Raw genomic sequence first — 15,802 nt, forward strand, 5'->3', positions numbered from 1 at the left:
AAATGTTGGAGAACCCAATTTTATAAAACAAACACTACTGGACAAAGAGGGAGAGGCAAGACTCCATATAATCATAGTAGTTGACTCCAATACTCAACTCTCACCAATAGATTGATCATCTAGACAAAAATAAGCAAAGAGATTGCACTTTTAAATTACACTGCATAGCAAATGTACCTAACGTACAACTACAGAATATTCCACTCAACAACTACAGAATATATATTATTTTCCTAATCATACAGAACTTCTTTTCCAAAATAGGTCACATTTTATGATATAAAGCAAGTATTAACAAATTCAATTTTTTTTAATTTCCTGAATCTTGTCAGATCATTATGAAATGAAACTAAAAATGTTATTGCAAGAGAAATTACAGAAATAATGCAAATAATTGGATATTGAATAACATACTTTTCAATGATCAAGGAGGGAGTTATTGGAGAATTCAGGGGAAATCTTTTAAATTCCTGGAATTAATCAAAACGGAAACACGACATACCAGAATCCATAGAATAGTAAAAGCAGTACGTAAAGGAAGTTTATAGCTATGAGTGCCTACATTAATAAAATAGAGAAATCTCAAATAAATAACCTAATGATGCATTTTAAGGTCTTAGAACTACAAGAACAAACTAAACTCAAAATCAGCAGAAGGAAAGAAATACTAAAGATCAGGACATAAATAAATGGAATAGAATATTTTAAAAATGATGCAAATAAGGGCTGCGTTGTGGCTCAGCAGTAGAGTGCTTGCCTTGCATGTGTGAGGCACTGGGTTCAATCCTCAGCACCACATAAGTAAATAACACAATACCTTTAGTTTATTTATTTATGCACAACTAAAAAAATTTAAAATATCATAATACAAATAATAAATGAAACAGAGTTGATTTTTGAAAAGAAAAGTAAAATTAACAAGCCCTTAACTAAATTTACCAAAGAAGAGAAAAAAACCTATATATAATAGGAGATGAAAAAGGGAACATTGCAGCATATACCATTGGCATTCATAAAATCATTAGGGATTATTTTTAAAAATTATATAACAATAAAGTGGAAAATCTAGAAGAAATGAACAAATTTCTGGACTAAAAGTGAACTACTAAAAGTGTACTGAGAGGATATAAAAGACCTAAATAGATGAGCAATGAACAATGAGATTGAAGCAGTAGTAAGAAGTCTCAACAGTGTTAGATTGAGCATATTTAAATGTATCTTCATGTTATGTATGATAATAATTCTTAGCAAACTTTCAATAATTTTCAGTTTTGTGCATGATATTGAACAAAGACATTTGGAAAATAAGCAAATTTTGAGGTGAGCAAGAGTGAATTTTTATACCATTAGTCTGGGAAAGGAGCTCCAAGTAGATATATGCTGATCTTTCTAGTCCATAATCCCCTATTTAAACTTGTTCCACATCCAATACCTGGAACATATCTTGAGGACTTTTGAATAATGCAACCATTTCCGATGTGAAGTTGTCCCTCTTTCTGGTCACAGGTGATTATTTTAATAGGAAATGGATTCATAGGCTGTGGTAGGTTCATTAGAATAACCTTTTACTTATTTATTTTTGACACATAGGTTATTAGTACACATGGGAACTTAAACTGAACAATCAAAGTTGTGACTGTGTATGTTTTTGGTGGGTATATTCTTAGAAGTACATGAAGGAAGGCTTGTTCCAGTAGAATGACGCAACATGAAAAGCAATGCAAAACCCAAAAAATTTATGATCCCATGAAAGATATAGGTAGTCAACCCAATATATTTTCCATCATACATTTATGCCACAGAAATATACTATGTGTTCACCCCTTGGGTATTTATGAGGTTGCCTTTTTTATTTAAAATTGTTTATATCCATCATTTACCTTTGTTGGTAGTGGATGTATAATTTTTATAATAAATGTTATTCCATTAATATTAACTCACCTTTTTCTTCTGATTAATAGACAAACAAAATATTAAAGTATTAATTCAATTTTTCACAACTGGGAAAATTCTGAAGTGGACACATGTTCTTGTGAATGTAATTTCTTTTTTTAAAGTTTTTTTGTATTTGTAGATGGATAGAATGCCTTTATTTTATTTGTTTTATTTTTAGATGGTGCTGAGGATGGAACCCAGTGCCTCATGCATGCTAGCTAGGCAAGCACTCTGACAGTGAGCTACGGCCCCAGTATGAATGTAATTTCAGTTGTAGAAAATCTCATAAAAGAAATTCAGCTAGTGCCAGCACTGTGAAAGACATGGCATACGATATAAAATGACACAACATCAAGTACAAAATTCCTTATTCTTTATTGCAATAATAAAATTACAGGAAAAAATAGGCAAATAAATAAAGGAAACCTGTCAGTTGGCATTAAGTAAGATCAATTGAAGAGAAAATTTTGACAAGAATTGAAATAGAACGAGTCAGCAAAATAGTATATTTATATATGTGAAAAACAAGGTTCATAAATGATGAAATAGTGCATGAAATTCTATTTAATGAACATGCTGTCAAGTAGCCTGAGTTGAAGTAGACAAAGGCTGCAAAGAGTTGACACATGCAGATTACTAGAAGCTTCACAGATAGTGTTACAAAGAGACTATATTCAGGTGGATTTATAAATCAATATTATTCAAGATACACAATGGAAATTATTGTAAGAAAATTATTTTGTTTAGCAAGGTCGATTACAGAAGTAAAAAATGTTGATTTTCAAAGCGTTGAATGTGTGTGTGTGTGTGTGTGTGTGTGTGTGTGTTTGTTTTACAATGCCTGAGAGGTGAAAGAGTTAACTGTAGTCATGGGGAAACACAATGACTTTTCATTTACCTGTTTAGTTGGTGCCTTTGGTGAAATTACCACCCCATAGCCATCTGGGGAAAGAATGTGCTTGGGAAAATGTACTTGATAAATATCCATATCATAAGAGTAATTAACCCTCTTTGTGTTTTCATTTAAAAAAATGGATATAATAGAGGAGAAAGGCACAACTTTAAAGATATCAGAGTTAAAAGTTTGTTAACATTTGACCCATACAAAAATTAAGGGAAATAATAAGACATAAAAGGGAAATGATTCGAAAAAATAAAAAGAAATGCAAAAGAATAAGGCCCAGAAACAAAGAAGATTAAGTTTAGGGAAGAAAAATAATTCAATTATTATGTACAGTTGATGTGAAATAATTGAATTTGGCCAGGGGAAAAAATCATCTCTAGTAACCTTATAATACTTTTATTATCATGCAGAAGTTGAAATCCAGATTTCAATAATATAAAGAATGTTCATGCATTAGTCTTTGGTCTTCATTCTGGTTTTGACCAATGATTCAAAGAGATTTCAATCAATTATTAACCAGGTCCATATTATGTACCACCCACTCCTAGGGCCAATGTTCATTTGGGACTCACCATATAAATCAAGCAGGAGCAGTTGACAACCTCCTGATAATGCGACAGGAGCCAGTAGTCCTCCACTGGATACCAAAGACATAGTGGGAAGATTGTAATAATTAATGCTGTCGATTGACCAACGTGAAAGATTCATGATAGATGGATAGAGAGAGAGGGAGACACATATTCCTGTGTAACAAACTCCATTACAGCATTACTCTGCCTTTGCCTCATGGAATTATTAGAATCTCAACACAAATGCACTTATCATATACAAAAAAAAAATGTTCAAGTAATGAGTAAATAAAGCCAACTGAGTCACTTGTGAAATTATAAATTAAGTCTAATATTAAGTCCAACAATTTACATTTCTATCGAATTCAGCAATGTACTCCATAATTTATGTATTTTCTTTTGCTCTTCTCCATTCTAACAATATTCTAGGTTTTGTAAATTAGATTTTCTTAATAAACCCAATTTTTATGTGGAACTGAAGAAAGGAAATTTCTTACAGGCACAATTGGAAATGTTGGATTCTCTGGAATCAAAGGGCCTTGCCCCTTTCACAGAAGAATCTCTTAAACTTATAAAACAGCATATTGCTAAAAAACACAACGAGGAACATGAAGAAGATGATTTAAAGCCGGATCCTACCTTGGAAGTTGGCAAAAAGCTTCCATTCATTTATGGAGACCTTTCTCGAGGAATGGTGTCAGAGCCCTTGGAAGATGTGGACTCATATTACTATGTGAAAAAAAATGTGAGTATTAATTGAAATTATTGTGATTACATTTTTATTATTTTATTTCCAGACAATGCAAAAGATGTAATTGACATAGGACAAAAATAGAGTGAGTGAATGAAGAAGTGATAAAGAGATAATTTTATATTATACAGAACTACCTAAGATATATTATTTGGGGAATGCAGACATTTGAGATTTTATCAGAACTGCTCTATATTGGTTGGGTAGTTTGTATTGTTAACTTCTTAATGTATATACTATGTGCCTTCATGGAAGCAATTTGTTTTATGACAGCAAAGTTGATTAGCTATTTATGGTTATCAATTTTAAAATAATTGTGAGATATTTAGAATAAACACAACTATTTAAAATGGCCAACTTGGTGAGCTTCCTCAGGAGATAGGAAAGTGAGTCAAATCTGTATGAGTTTTTAAAATCACTTTTTCTCATTTATTCATTCATATTTTCATACCTGATCTCCAGAAAGACTTGAGGCACCTATTAATATATCCTAGAACAAGCACAAAATGCTAAACATGAAAATAATTGTGCTTAGAAAAGATAGATCTGTGTGGAATGATGAAGCTGAAAGTCCTCAATGAGGAAGTAAAATTTGAATTAAAGCTTGCAGAACACTTCTGATTTTAATAACACAAAGGGAGAGCCTTTTAGAAACAGGCAAGAGCAGAGATTGTTCTGGAATGTGGAAAAGAAAGGCTGATCATGTGACTGGGAACATGGTTATGTTGCAAGTTGTGGGAAATAAGATGAGATCATGAAGATATCAACAGGGATTTAATGTGGTAATCAAAGGACAGATATGAATAAAGTGATTAAGTAAAGTCAGTCTGGTAGATTTCTAAATCATTATTGCATAAAGTCAAAAAATTGAAATATAAGGGAGAATAATCCAAACTGCTGGATTTGAGGTCCAGAGTATAGTAGGGTCTTAGAGAAGAGGGAGAGAACAAACCTGACAAGAAATAGAATCTGACTGACAAACAATGCCAGGATTTTCAACTTGGAAGAATGGTTGGAGCCATTGACAAAAATGAAGTAAATAAAAAGTAGATTAAGTTTGGAGGGATGAAGATGAGCTCCATGGTGGACAAATGTGATTTGATATTCTTGTAGTATTTTCAAAGGTATTATAAAATTAGTGAAATAAATTTGAATTGAAGTCTCTGGAGAGGAGACAAAGTGCGTTTTTGTTTGTTTGTTTTATATTAATATAACTCTGGAATACCTTTCATGATTAGAAAATAAAAATGTGTCAGCTTCATAATCTTGAGTGTTCTTTACAGTGCAAGTCTTCATCTCCATTATTTCAGCATTTAGTTGTTGGTATGCCTAAGCGATAAGATTTCTATGGCACAGTATTAATAGCTGTGATGTAGCAGAGAAAAGAGTATTTTGTCGTGTATATGATGTGGTAGGCAAAGGCATACTTGATATTGAAGACAAAGATAAGGCTATTGAAAATTAGTGCAAAGCCCAGAATTACTCATGGTCTAGTTGCCATGAAAAACATGGGGCAAAATCACAAGAATAGTTTCATGTAAAAAGTGCTGTGATTTATCAGTGACACTGTGTTATTTAAACACTTGAGTTGTATTCCGTTTATTCTGTTAAAGATAAAACATAGAAACAAATGATTATAAAATTAATACAAATTTGAGCCCTTAAAAATTGAGAAACCATTTTATCTGTAAGTATTCATCCCTTTGCAATGACACAAATTAACTGGTTACACATATATTACATCTTGTGTGAAGTTTGAAATTGTTTTGGAAAACAACATAGAAAGAACATTTTAAGTAATCAGATTTATTTTCTTTATTTCTTTTTAGATTTTTTCTCTTTACATTGAAAAATCAAAAGGGGAAAAATACAATAACAGACAAACATTCATGGGTTTTACGTTGAAAATGCATTTAACTAAGAATTATATCACAGCTTGATTTTTATTGGGACTACATATTCATAAAACACCAATGAGTATATGTTGGTATTAAGTGATTTATTTTTCTACATATCCACAAATACAACACCAATAAGTAGTTACCGCTATATTCATATATAATTTATAGTAGACTAGTTGAATATAGAATAGATTATATTTAATATAAAATATTTACTATTTGAATGCATTTATGGACAACACATAATGAACACTATTTCGAATGGATATACATATATATTATATATATATATATATATAATATATATATGTTTCTTCATAATTTCAATGAATATATACAAAAAACACATACATATGCTCCCATACATACATATACATGTATATATACACATATATAAATACATACAAGAACACACACTCATAGAGATATGAAATTCAGTTTCAATTTTAGGACACTTCTGATCATTCATCACATTTGTTAGGATTTTAATGCTTTAATGTCCCAACATCTTAAGTTTCCATAATATAAAATTTTGGATTAGATACGTTTATGTAGTGATATCAAAGAAATCAGATTTTATTTCACAGATAATTGTTAATGATTAATATAGTATTTTCATACACTAAATCATCTTTACTATTGAAACCAACATTTGATTTGTTCTTTAATAAAATTAACTTTTATACTTTCCTTACATTCTGAGATGTGACACTTCTGGTACTTTTAAGTGTCTTCATGAGCCATCAGGATACAATAGTCTTCCTGTTATGCTGGTGCTGTGGAGACCTGGTGGTGTGGTCTAAGGCAACTTTCTTGACTATAGCAGTGGCAGGACAAAATAAAATGAAATTGGTAGATGAGCACATAAAAGTAAATATGAATGAAAACTGTAAAAATCTTTTCATTTGACTTAGTCTGTAAAAGGATATCAAAAAGATATATAGCTGTTAAAATCCTAGATGGTAATGATAGTTGGCAATGTTACATAATTAATGAAATTCCAGTTCTACATTCTTATTTCACTTCATTTGTTTTTTCTTCTTATAGACTTTCATGGTGTTAAATAAAAAGAGAACAATCTTTAGGTTCAATGCTGCTTCCATCTTGTGCACATTGTCTCCTTTCAGTCCCATCAGAGGAACAACTATCAAGGTTTTGGTGCATCCATATCCTTTGCTACTGGCTTGTAGACTGTGTTTTAAACTGTGCTAATACTAAATTCAACTATTCTGTATTTAACTGTTGCTGCCAAACTTTTCTCTTTCAAATTGATATCTCACATTAGGTGATAATGAAATGTGAATAATGCTCCACTAGTTATTCCATGTTTGAAAATACATATAAAATATATTTTCTAAATACCCATAATAGTAGAAATTAACAAATATTAATGTCCATTGATTTTCAATAATGTTTTCAACATTTAAAAAATATTTTATTATGTGTTTTTATAAATTTTGATTATAGAAATATTTTTTCTAATATCATTTATTATCCACTATTCCTTGACTGTAGCTCACCTTTTTCCGACTGTTAATTTTAATTAGCGTCCTCATTGATTGCATATTTATGACTATGACTAATTGGTCAATATGGATAACAGCAATTGAGTAAGTTTATAATTTTATTATACATAATGTCACATATGACTATATTTTCATTTTTAACATTTTGTAATTTTGATGTCATAACATTAAGTTACACAATATATTATATACTATAACATTACATGATATAGTACTTATACTTTATATATAATAAAATATTTAAGGTATACAATGTTGCTGCAGCCCGGCTGGCTGGGCAAAATAACCGGGGGGGGGGGGGGGGGGGCGGTGAGGAACAACTTGTGTACGTTGATACAGCAGGGGTGGGAGCCGTTTATTGTAGAACAGGAGGGGTATATATCCATTCCACACAGCTTATGTTAGTTAACATAAACTAGATACAGAAGTCAACCAATAAGGAATCTCCACACTTAATGGCTCGCTGGCCTTACTTCACAAACCACTCCCTCTGGCAAAATGCCAGGCACCATCTTGACTTGTTTACAGACCCTAACATAATGTATTTATACCTGCAACAGAATGAGTGAATTCTCCAAATAAAAATTATCATATTTATCAACTCATTAATTTTAGTGTTTTTCTACCCTTTCATTATTCTTAGTTATATTTTAAATACCTCTATTTCTCAATAGATTAACATAATATAAATGTTTGAGACTTTAGTTTAATGTTTTTGTTATAATCCTTATGGAGGATATAATTTCAAACTTAATATTAATGATTAATATATTTTAGTGCCTTGGGTCTTTACTCTTGTAACCCAACACCTGGTTTGTTTCTAACTCAAATAATTTTTTTTATCCTTTTCATTTATTAAGAAATTGTTAGGGCTGGGGATGTAGCTCAGTGGTAGAGCACTTTCCTGGCATATCAGGGTTCAATATCCAGCATTAAAAAATAAGAAAAAGAAAGCAATTGTTATTGTTCTGTTCCCCTTTCCTCTGCCGCATGACTTACATTAGACCACAATGATGGAAAGACCCTTTGAAATTTCTAGGTAGAGACTTTCTTGAAGTTATGCCCCTGAGCTGTATCAGTTCCTAGAGCTGGTTGACTTTGGCAGGTAACTCTTAATACTGGTTCACCAAAGATATTTTTGTGTTTATATATGTATAAAATAAAGGTAAATCTTACATATTTCCTTAATTATTGTTAACTATTGTGCAATCCTAATGTTGAGTAAATTTGATATTTTTATTATTTACATAGATGAAAAGCCTATCATCTCTGAGATAGAAATAGCTAAAAGAAATTGGTAGCCAAATTCATGGCTAATGCCACAAGAGGTAACCATCCTAGGAGACCTATCTAAAATGATACTCAAGTTCAAGGGCACTTGCTGTTTTGTTTGTTGTCTTATTGGTTGTTTTGGCCTGCCTACCAGACATGATTTTACCTTTCTGATGACTTATTTTCAAATACCAGATAGTCACTTACAGATGCAGTTACATACATACAGTATGTTATTCTCACTTTTAAAATTTATGTGAAAAATTCTCTACAGGAATACTTTACTTGGAATTTACACATTTGAAATACTTGTCAAAATCATTGCAAGAGGCTTCTGGGCAGGATCTTTTTCTTTCCTTGGAGATCCATGGAACTGGCTTGATTTCGGTGTAACCTTATTTGAGTGAGTATTTCTTCAAGTTGCAAATACCTGAGTCTTTTGATAAACAAGTGCTTTTCACTTAAAAATTGAGTTCTACAAAAACTTCTGCTTCCAAAACTTCAGCAAATAAAGAATATTTCATTAGTCATAGTTGTAGTGAGTCTCTTGGGCACTATTTCTGAGTGAGTCTTCAGAACATGCAAAGAGAATGAAAGAAATGAGATGTTTTCTATCTTGAGCAAAAATGATAAAGATTGAATTTGTACATTTTAACTGATTTTTTTTTTTCACTGAGTAGAGAATTCCCTGAAGACTCAGGCGATCCTAGCATATTTGATTCTCAGTCCTTTGTCAACATTTCATTCCGCTACATTGCTTGGACCAGTAAATATCCTAAATATCAGAATAAGATATTTTAAATACACACACACACACACACACACACACACACACACACATTTTTCTGTAGTGTTATATATAATTCTAATTGTTTCTTGTATTTTTTTCAATGCTTCTATTTAGTATTTTTTCAGTAGATATATAGATGATATTATTGCCTTCAAGTTTCTTTTAAAATAATTTAAGGGCTGGGGATGTGGCTCAAGTGGTAGCGCGCTCACCTGGCATGCGTGCGGCCCGGGTTAGATCCTCAGCACCACATACAAACAAAGATGTTGTGTCCGCTGAGAACTAAAAAAATAAATAAATAAATATTGAAATTCTCTCTCTCTCTCCCTCTCTGTCTTTAAAAAAATAAATAAATAAATAAATAAAAATAAAATAATTTAAAATGATATTCTAATTTTAGTTTTTGGTCAATTAAAAAATTACCTTTATAAAGAGTTTAAGCAGTGCCTGCCATATTGTAAGCAAGCAAAAATAATAGATTAAAAAAAAACTTTTATAAAGAGTATAAACCAAAGACCAGGTGTGGTAGTGCATGCCTGTAATCCTAGCAACTCAAGAGACTGAGGCAGTAGGATTGTAGGTTCAAGGCCAACCTCTGCAACTTAGTGAGAAGCTATCTCAACAGAAAACATAAAAAGTGCTGGGTATGTGGCTTAGTGATTAAGCTCTGTGTTTAATTCCCAATACACCCTCCCCCCCCACAAAAAAATATAAGCAGTTCTTGCCATATTGTAAGCAATTAAAAATAGTTAATATCATTTGTAATTATTATCTTTACTACTTCTATTGCCACTACCATTATTTTTGTTGTTCCTGTTGCTGCCAGCTAATACTAAGCTAACTTAGCTAACAACAAGAGAGCTCTTACATGTGCAAAGTGCTGATCTGTGTACTTTCCATATATTATCCCATCTTTTTCCCCACAAAAAGACTCCGCATCAAGAAATCATATCCCTACTTTACCATTAAGGAAACTGCAGCAGTATTAAGTATTAGCCTGCCACATAGCTAATAAATGGTAGATCCTACATTGCCACACACAGTCTGGCTCCAGAAGCTGTGGCTCTTAACCAACATATATTCTGCCTTCTCCAGTCACCATCATTCACTACCGTCACAACCCGCATCAGCCTACCTCTGTCCCCAGTATCCTCATCCTCATTCCTGCCGTCACCTCACTTGTCAGAAGTTTAAATATTGAAGATGGGCCTCATTTGTTCAAAAAACAGCTGTTGTTTTTATTTTAACTCTTTTCAGTAATAGATAACAAAATTTTATGAACATGAGATAGAATATTCGACATTAAATTATTCAGTGTGAAACTGTTATAAACTCCAGTAATTTTTTATTATGCTATTTTTATTGGTTCTTTTTAGTTACATACAACATTAGAATTCATCTTGGCATAATTATAAAACAATGGAATATAATTACTCTAATTCAGTCCCTGGGACTTCCCATTCTCTCCCTTCCTTTCTCTTACTATTCCTTTCCTTCTACTGATCTTTCTATTTATTTAAGTTTCGTTTTTTTAAATTTTTTTAATTTTTTTTTTTAGTCTGTTCCTCTTCTCTCCTCCTTAATCTAACCCTTTGTCTACTCCATTGGTCTTCTATTTTTTTTTAACTCCCACCCCACCTGCTAATTTTGGATTAGCTTCCACAGATCCAAGAAAACATTTAACCTCTGACTTTTGGGGACTGAACTCCAGTAATTTAAGTTTGTAAATTAATATTACCTGGCTACATTTCTTTATAGTAATTTTTGTCTTCCAAGTAATAATAAAAAAAGTTTGCAAAATGGAATAATCTAAGTGAGGGTAGTGCTTGGATGTATAATTTTTAAGTAGATTTCAAAGAGCACAAAAAGCCAATGATAAATCGTACAGATTCAATATGACTCCTAAATAACTCTAGTTTTTTTCCACAGGATTATAACAAGATATTCACCTCTAAACTTCGTTCTAAATCTTAAAACTGTAAGAACTTTGAGAATTTTGAAAATTATTCCTTTAAACCAAGGTAAGAAGTGGAATTGGGTTGTTCTTACTCATTGTATTTTATACATGTCCATGTATTTGTTTGAATTTTCTAACTGCTGCTCAGAGAAAATGTTAAATTGAGTCATGTTCCACCTAGAAATCAGTGATTCATCTATCTTTTAATTTATTTGTCACTCCAGGAAAGGCAAGGAAAAAAAATACATTTGACTGTTATTTATGTGATATAGAATCAATACTTAGGATAATAAAATATAAATTAATCAGCTCTATTTTGTTTTAATTTCTTATTTTTACATATTAAATGTGCACTTATAAAATTATCCTTAGACTTCTGAGAGGGTAGTCTAGACAGATGTCTAGTATGCCTCCTTTTCTTTATTGTATCAAGATACCAGTTGAATTAACAAAATTAAATTAGATAAATTCCTCTTTGCTGTAAGTGCTTGGATAGGATACAATTCATGTGCTGCAAAGTACAGGGAGGTTGGAACTCCTTGTAAAATGATCATATTGATGGGAGCTACAGAGGACTAATTTACGGCTTCCATTCTGACCATGTCCTGGCAAGTTAAGTGCACCAACATCTTCTTATTTGTTGTTCTGAATGAATAAATACTTTGGAGTCCAGGATGAGCAAAAACAGAAAGACAGTATGGAGATCATAGCATATTTGTAACCTTTGAATATTCTAAAACACTGAATTGTACACATGAAACAGATGAATTCTAGGTTTTCTGCCTTACATCTCAATAAAGTTGCTTAGCAAAAATGGTCTATGAATGAGTCACCCATGTAGGAATACCCACAGCTCAGGCTCTCCTTCTGTTCCCTAGAAATGACCAGAACATAAAATCACATCACTTTTGTCATCATCTATATGTCAGAGTTAAGGATTATAAAAAAAAATCAGTTGATTTTAAGGTAAAACAAGAACACAGACACCTGAGTTGGGCACACAGGTTGGTAGGGAGCTCTTGCTGTATTTTTTTAAAGAAGAATACACAAGGCATATACCTGCAATATGGACTGCATAAAAATATTTTGCAATATATAGAAAGAAGTATTTTAATGTTCATGAGGGTAGGAACAAAAGAAATTATCCATTTTGTATTCATAATAGAAGAAAACCTGGACTTTTTCAAGCAGAAGATAAAAATAAGATAGTAAAACACACAAATGCAAATAGCTTGAAAAACAAAAAAATGATAAAAATGTAATGCTTTTGGTGAATACTCAGTGATGAGAGTAAAATGTAGCATTACCAGTGCATCAACAAAACCACCAGGTGAAGAAACACTAGAGAAGTTGTGTATTAGCTGAAAATGAGGTAGATTATTATTTATGGATAATTGGTGATCCTTGAAAAGAGGCCAGGGATAAATATAAAAAGAAAATTGTAAGCAGAATACAACAATCACTAATAGGGCATTATGTAAAAATGTGGATGTGTAACCTATGTGATTCTGCAATCTGTATTTGGGGTAAAATTGGGAGTTCATAACCATCTTGAATCTAATGTATGAAATATGATATGTCAAGAGCTTTATAATGTTTTGAACAACCAATAAAAAAATAAATAAAAAAAGAAAATTGTTTAAAAACATATGAGAACAATAGATTTTTAATTTTTTAACTGGAGGAAAATATTAAACATAGAAATAGTTCATCTGATACTAGACAAAAATAGAGGATACACTTATACTATGAAATTTAATAAAGCATTGAAGAATAATTGTATTGTAAGACTCCTACAAACAATTAAGTAGAGAAACAGATTACAGTTTCAGAGTGGGCAGACTGTGGCTAGAAGGTGGTGATACCCAGATTCTCTACCTGTCTGTTATTACATGTGAAGTCAATAGAAAAATATTCACATTCATGCAAGTGTTCTGAATTTTTACAAGCGTTCTGAATAACTGCTGGAAATATATGAAAATGAATAAGATATTCTAAATTTAATCACAGTGTTAATGACAATTTGTGTTTTAGAAAACTTTCAAATAGATACCAGCATTTAAAAAAACTTGACAATTTTCATTGAAATCTAAATTAACTCAGATGAATATTCAGCATGGATCCACCCACATTTGTGAATGGGAAACACCCTGTTGTAGTTAAAGAGCTGCTTCCCCTTTAAGCTGCTTCTCCTTTAAGTTCCTGCCATGCCTTCTCAATACCCTATTTGCATGAATTTAACTTTCCTCTTAAACTCTTATAAAGATTCTAATGTTGCCTGTCCAATACATCATGACAGATTACATATAAAGCTATGTATAAAGAAAATATATAATAATGTAATAATTAGGTCTAATTATATTTTAAAAAAAAATTCAGAGATGGGAATAGAGAAATGGGGAAAATCGGTCATTTTCTTTTCTTGTGTAGAAGAATTGGAGCAGATACCATTTTTTTTTTCCCCCAGTGCTAAAGGTAGAACCCAGAACCTGAGGTTTCCCAGGCAAGCACTTCACCACTGTATTACAATCCTCCCAGCTCTGAATTATTTTTTTCTATGTAGAGATTCACATGTTGGCCCCAAACTACAACTGAAATTTGACAGAATTTCTAAAACAGATATATTTTATCTAAAATACTAGAGAAATAAATTAGCCCTTATTCAAAACAGGAATCACAGTAAATCGAAAGGGAAATACAGATATATAAAAACCAAACAGTTGTCAAGTGTAGTGGCACACGTCTCTAGTCCCAGCTACTTGGAAGGCTGAAGCAGGGGAATCACTAAGGTCCAGGAGTTCAAGACCAGCCTGGGCAACATAGCAAGAGACTGTCTCAAAAAAAAAAAAAAAAAAAAAAAAAGAAAGAAAGAAAGAAAAAGCAAAAAGAAAAAGATTTTCAGTTCTCACAATAAATGAAATAGTGTTCTCATTTTAAAGATAATAAATTTAAGGGGTAGAAATGTTGATAACTTGCTAATTATCACAGAGTACTATATTCTCTCATGCATTGTTGAGCTGAGCATCTGTAAGTGTTCTCATATAGACAGACAAGAAGAGAGCAGTGGAAGCAGGTGGTAAAGCAGCTGAGGAAAGAAAAAAGGAAGAAAGGCAAGGAGAAGGAAGGGAGGAATAAAGTTACACACCAAAATGTTAATAGCAGTTTCCTTTAAGAGGACTAATTACATTATTTTTTGCTTTTCTCTTCTTGTTTTCTATGTTTTCAGAATTTAGTGTGTTACTTAATAATTAAAAAAATAAATATATGTCCTTAAATAAATCCAGCTTTAAGTTTGACTTCTCACTTAGGAAACTTCTTATACAGATTTAACCTCATTACTAACTCTCATTTCTAATCATGGAAATTATTGTCACGAGTTTTATTTCATTAGCTCCAAAATTGAATTCTTTTAAAACTAAAAAAAATAGTGCAGAATGATGCTATTTCAAACTATTTCTTGTTTTAATATCTTCAGTGCATTTTGATTTATAACTTTACATCTTTGCTTTTCACTCATCATCACAGTTGGCATGACAAGCAGCAAAGGAGAGAAAGCCGTTTTGTTGTCTAGTCAAGAGAAACAAACAAAAAAATCTAGTCTTAAATATTGTGTCTGAATTATCTCATCAGGTGTTATAAACTAGCAATAATACAGAAACTTCAAATTTTAATGTTTACTCACTTTGCTAGATTAGTTAATTAGATTTCAATTGATTTGGGAGAAATTTGTCACATCATTATCCAAAGTACATCTGTGAAGACACGAAATGGAGTCAGTATATTTTATATACAAGCAGAGATATGAAAAATTGTGCTGTATATGTGTAATAAGAATTGTAATGCATTCTGCTGTCATTTATTTTTTAATCAATAAAAAATATATATAAAAAAGAGATTTCTGTTTTTACCCAAACACACCTTTCTATTTCCAGGACTGAAGTCCCTTGTAGAGACCCTGATCCAGTGCTTGAAGAAACTTTTTGGTGCCATTATCTTAACTCTGTTTTTTCTGAGTGTATTTTCTCTAATTGGAATGGGACTCTTCATGGGCAACCTAAAGCATAAATGCCTGCGATGGCCCCAAGAAAATGAAAATGAGACCCTGCATAACCGAACTGGAAACCCACATTACATTCGAGGTAAGAATCACCTGCCATCTACATCATAAATGAAAACAGAATAGTTTGAACTCTCACC

At 31.7% G+C, this 15,802-nt stretch overlaps 1 protein-coding gene across 1 annotated transcript in view; it reads left to right on the plus strand.

Moving 5' to 3' along the window:
• The window catches only part of Scn7a (sodium voltage-gated channel alpha subunit 7), an 83,194-nt gene that overhangs the window by 22,129 nt on the left and 45,263 nt on the right, over positions 1 to 15,802 (plus strand). Inside the window, exons 2-7 of the mRNA XM_076865422.2 lie at positions 3,908 to 4,153; positions 7,108 to 7,225; positions 7,580 to 7,670; positions 9,133 to 9,261; positions 11,578 to 11,669; positions 15,538 to 15,744. Coding sequence (XP_076721537.2) covers positions 3,920 to 4,153; positions 7,108 to 7,225; positions 7,580 to 7,670; positions 9,133 to 9,261; positions 11,578 to 11,669; positions 15,538 to 15,744 — 871 coding nt within the window. The 5' untranslated portion in view covers positions 3,908 to 3,919. The remainder of the gene's footprint in view (positions 1 to 3,907; positions 4,154 to 7,107; positions 7,226 to 7,579; positions 7,671 to 9,132; positions 9,262 to 11,577; positions 11,670 to 15,537; positions 15,745 to 15,802) is intronic.

This window comes from Callospermophilus lateralis, chromosome 9, assembly GCF_048772815.1.
Source record: "Callospermophilus lateralis isolate mCalLat2 chromosome 9, mCalLat2.hap1, whole genome shotgun sequence".
Taxonomy (NCBI): Eukaryota; Metazoa; Chordata; class Mammalia; order Rodentia; family Sciuridae; genus Callospermophilus; species Callospermophilus lateralis.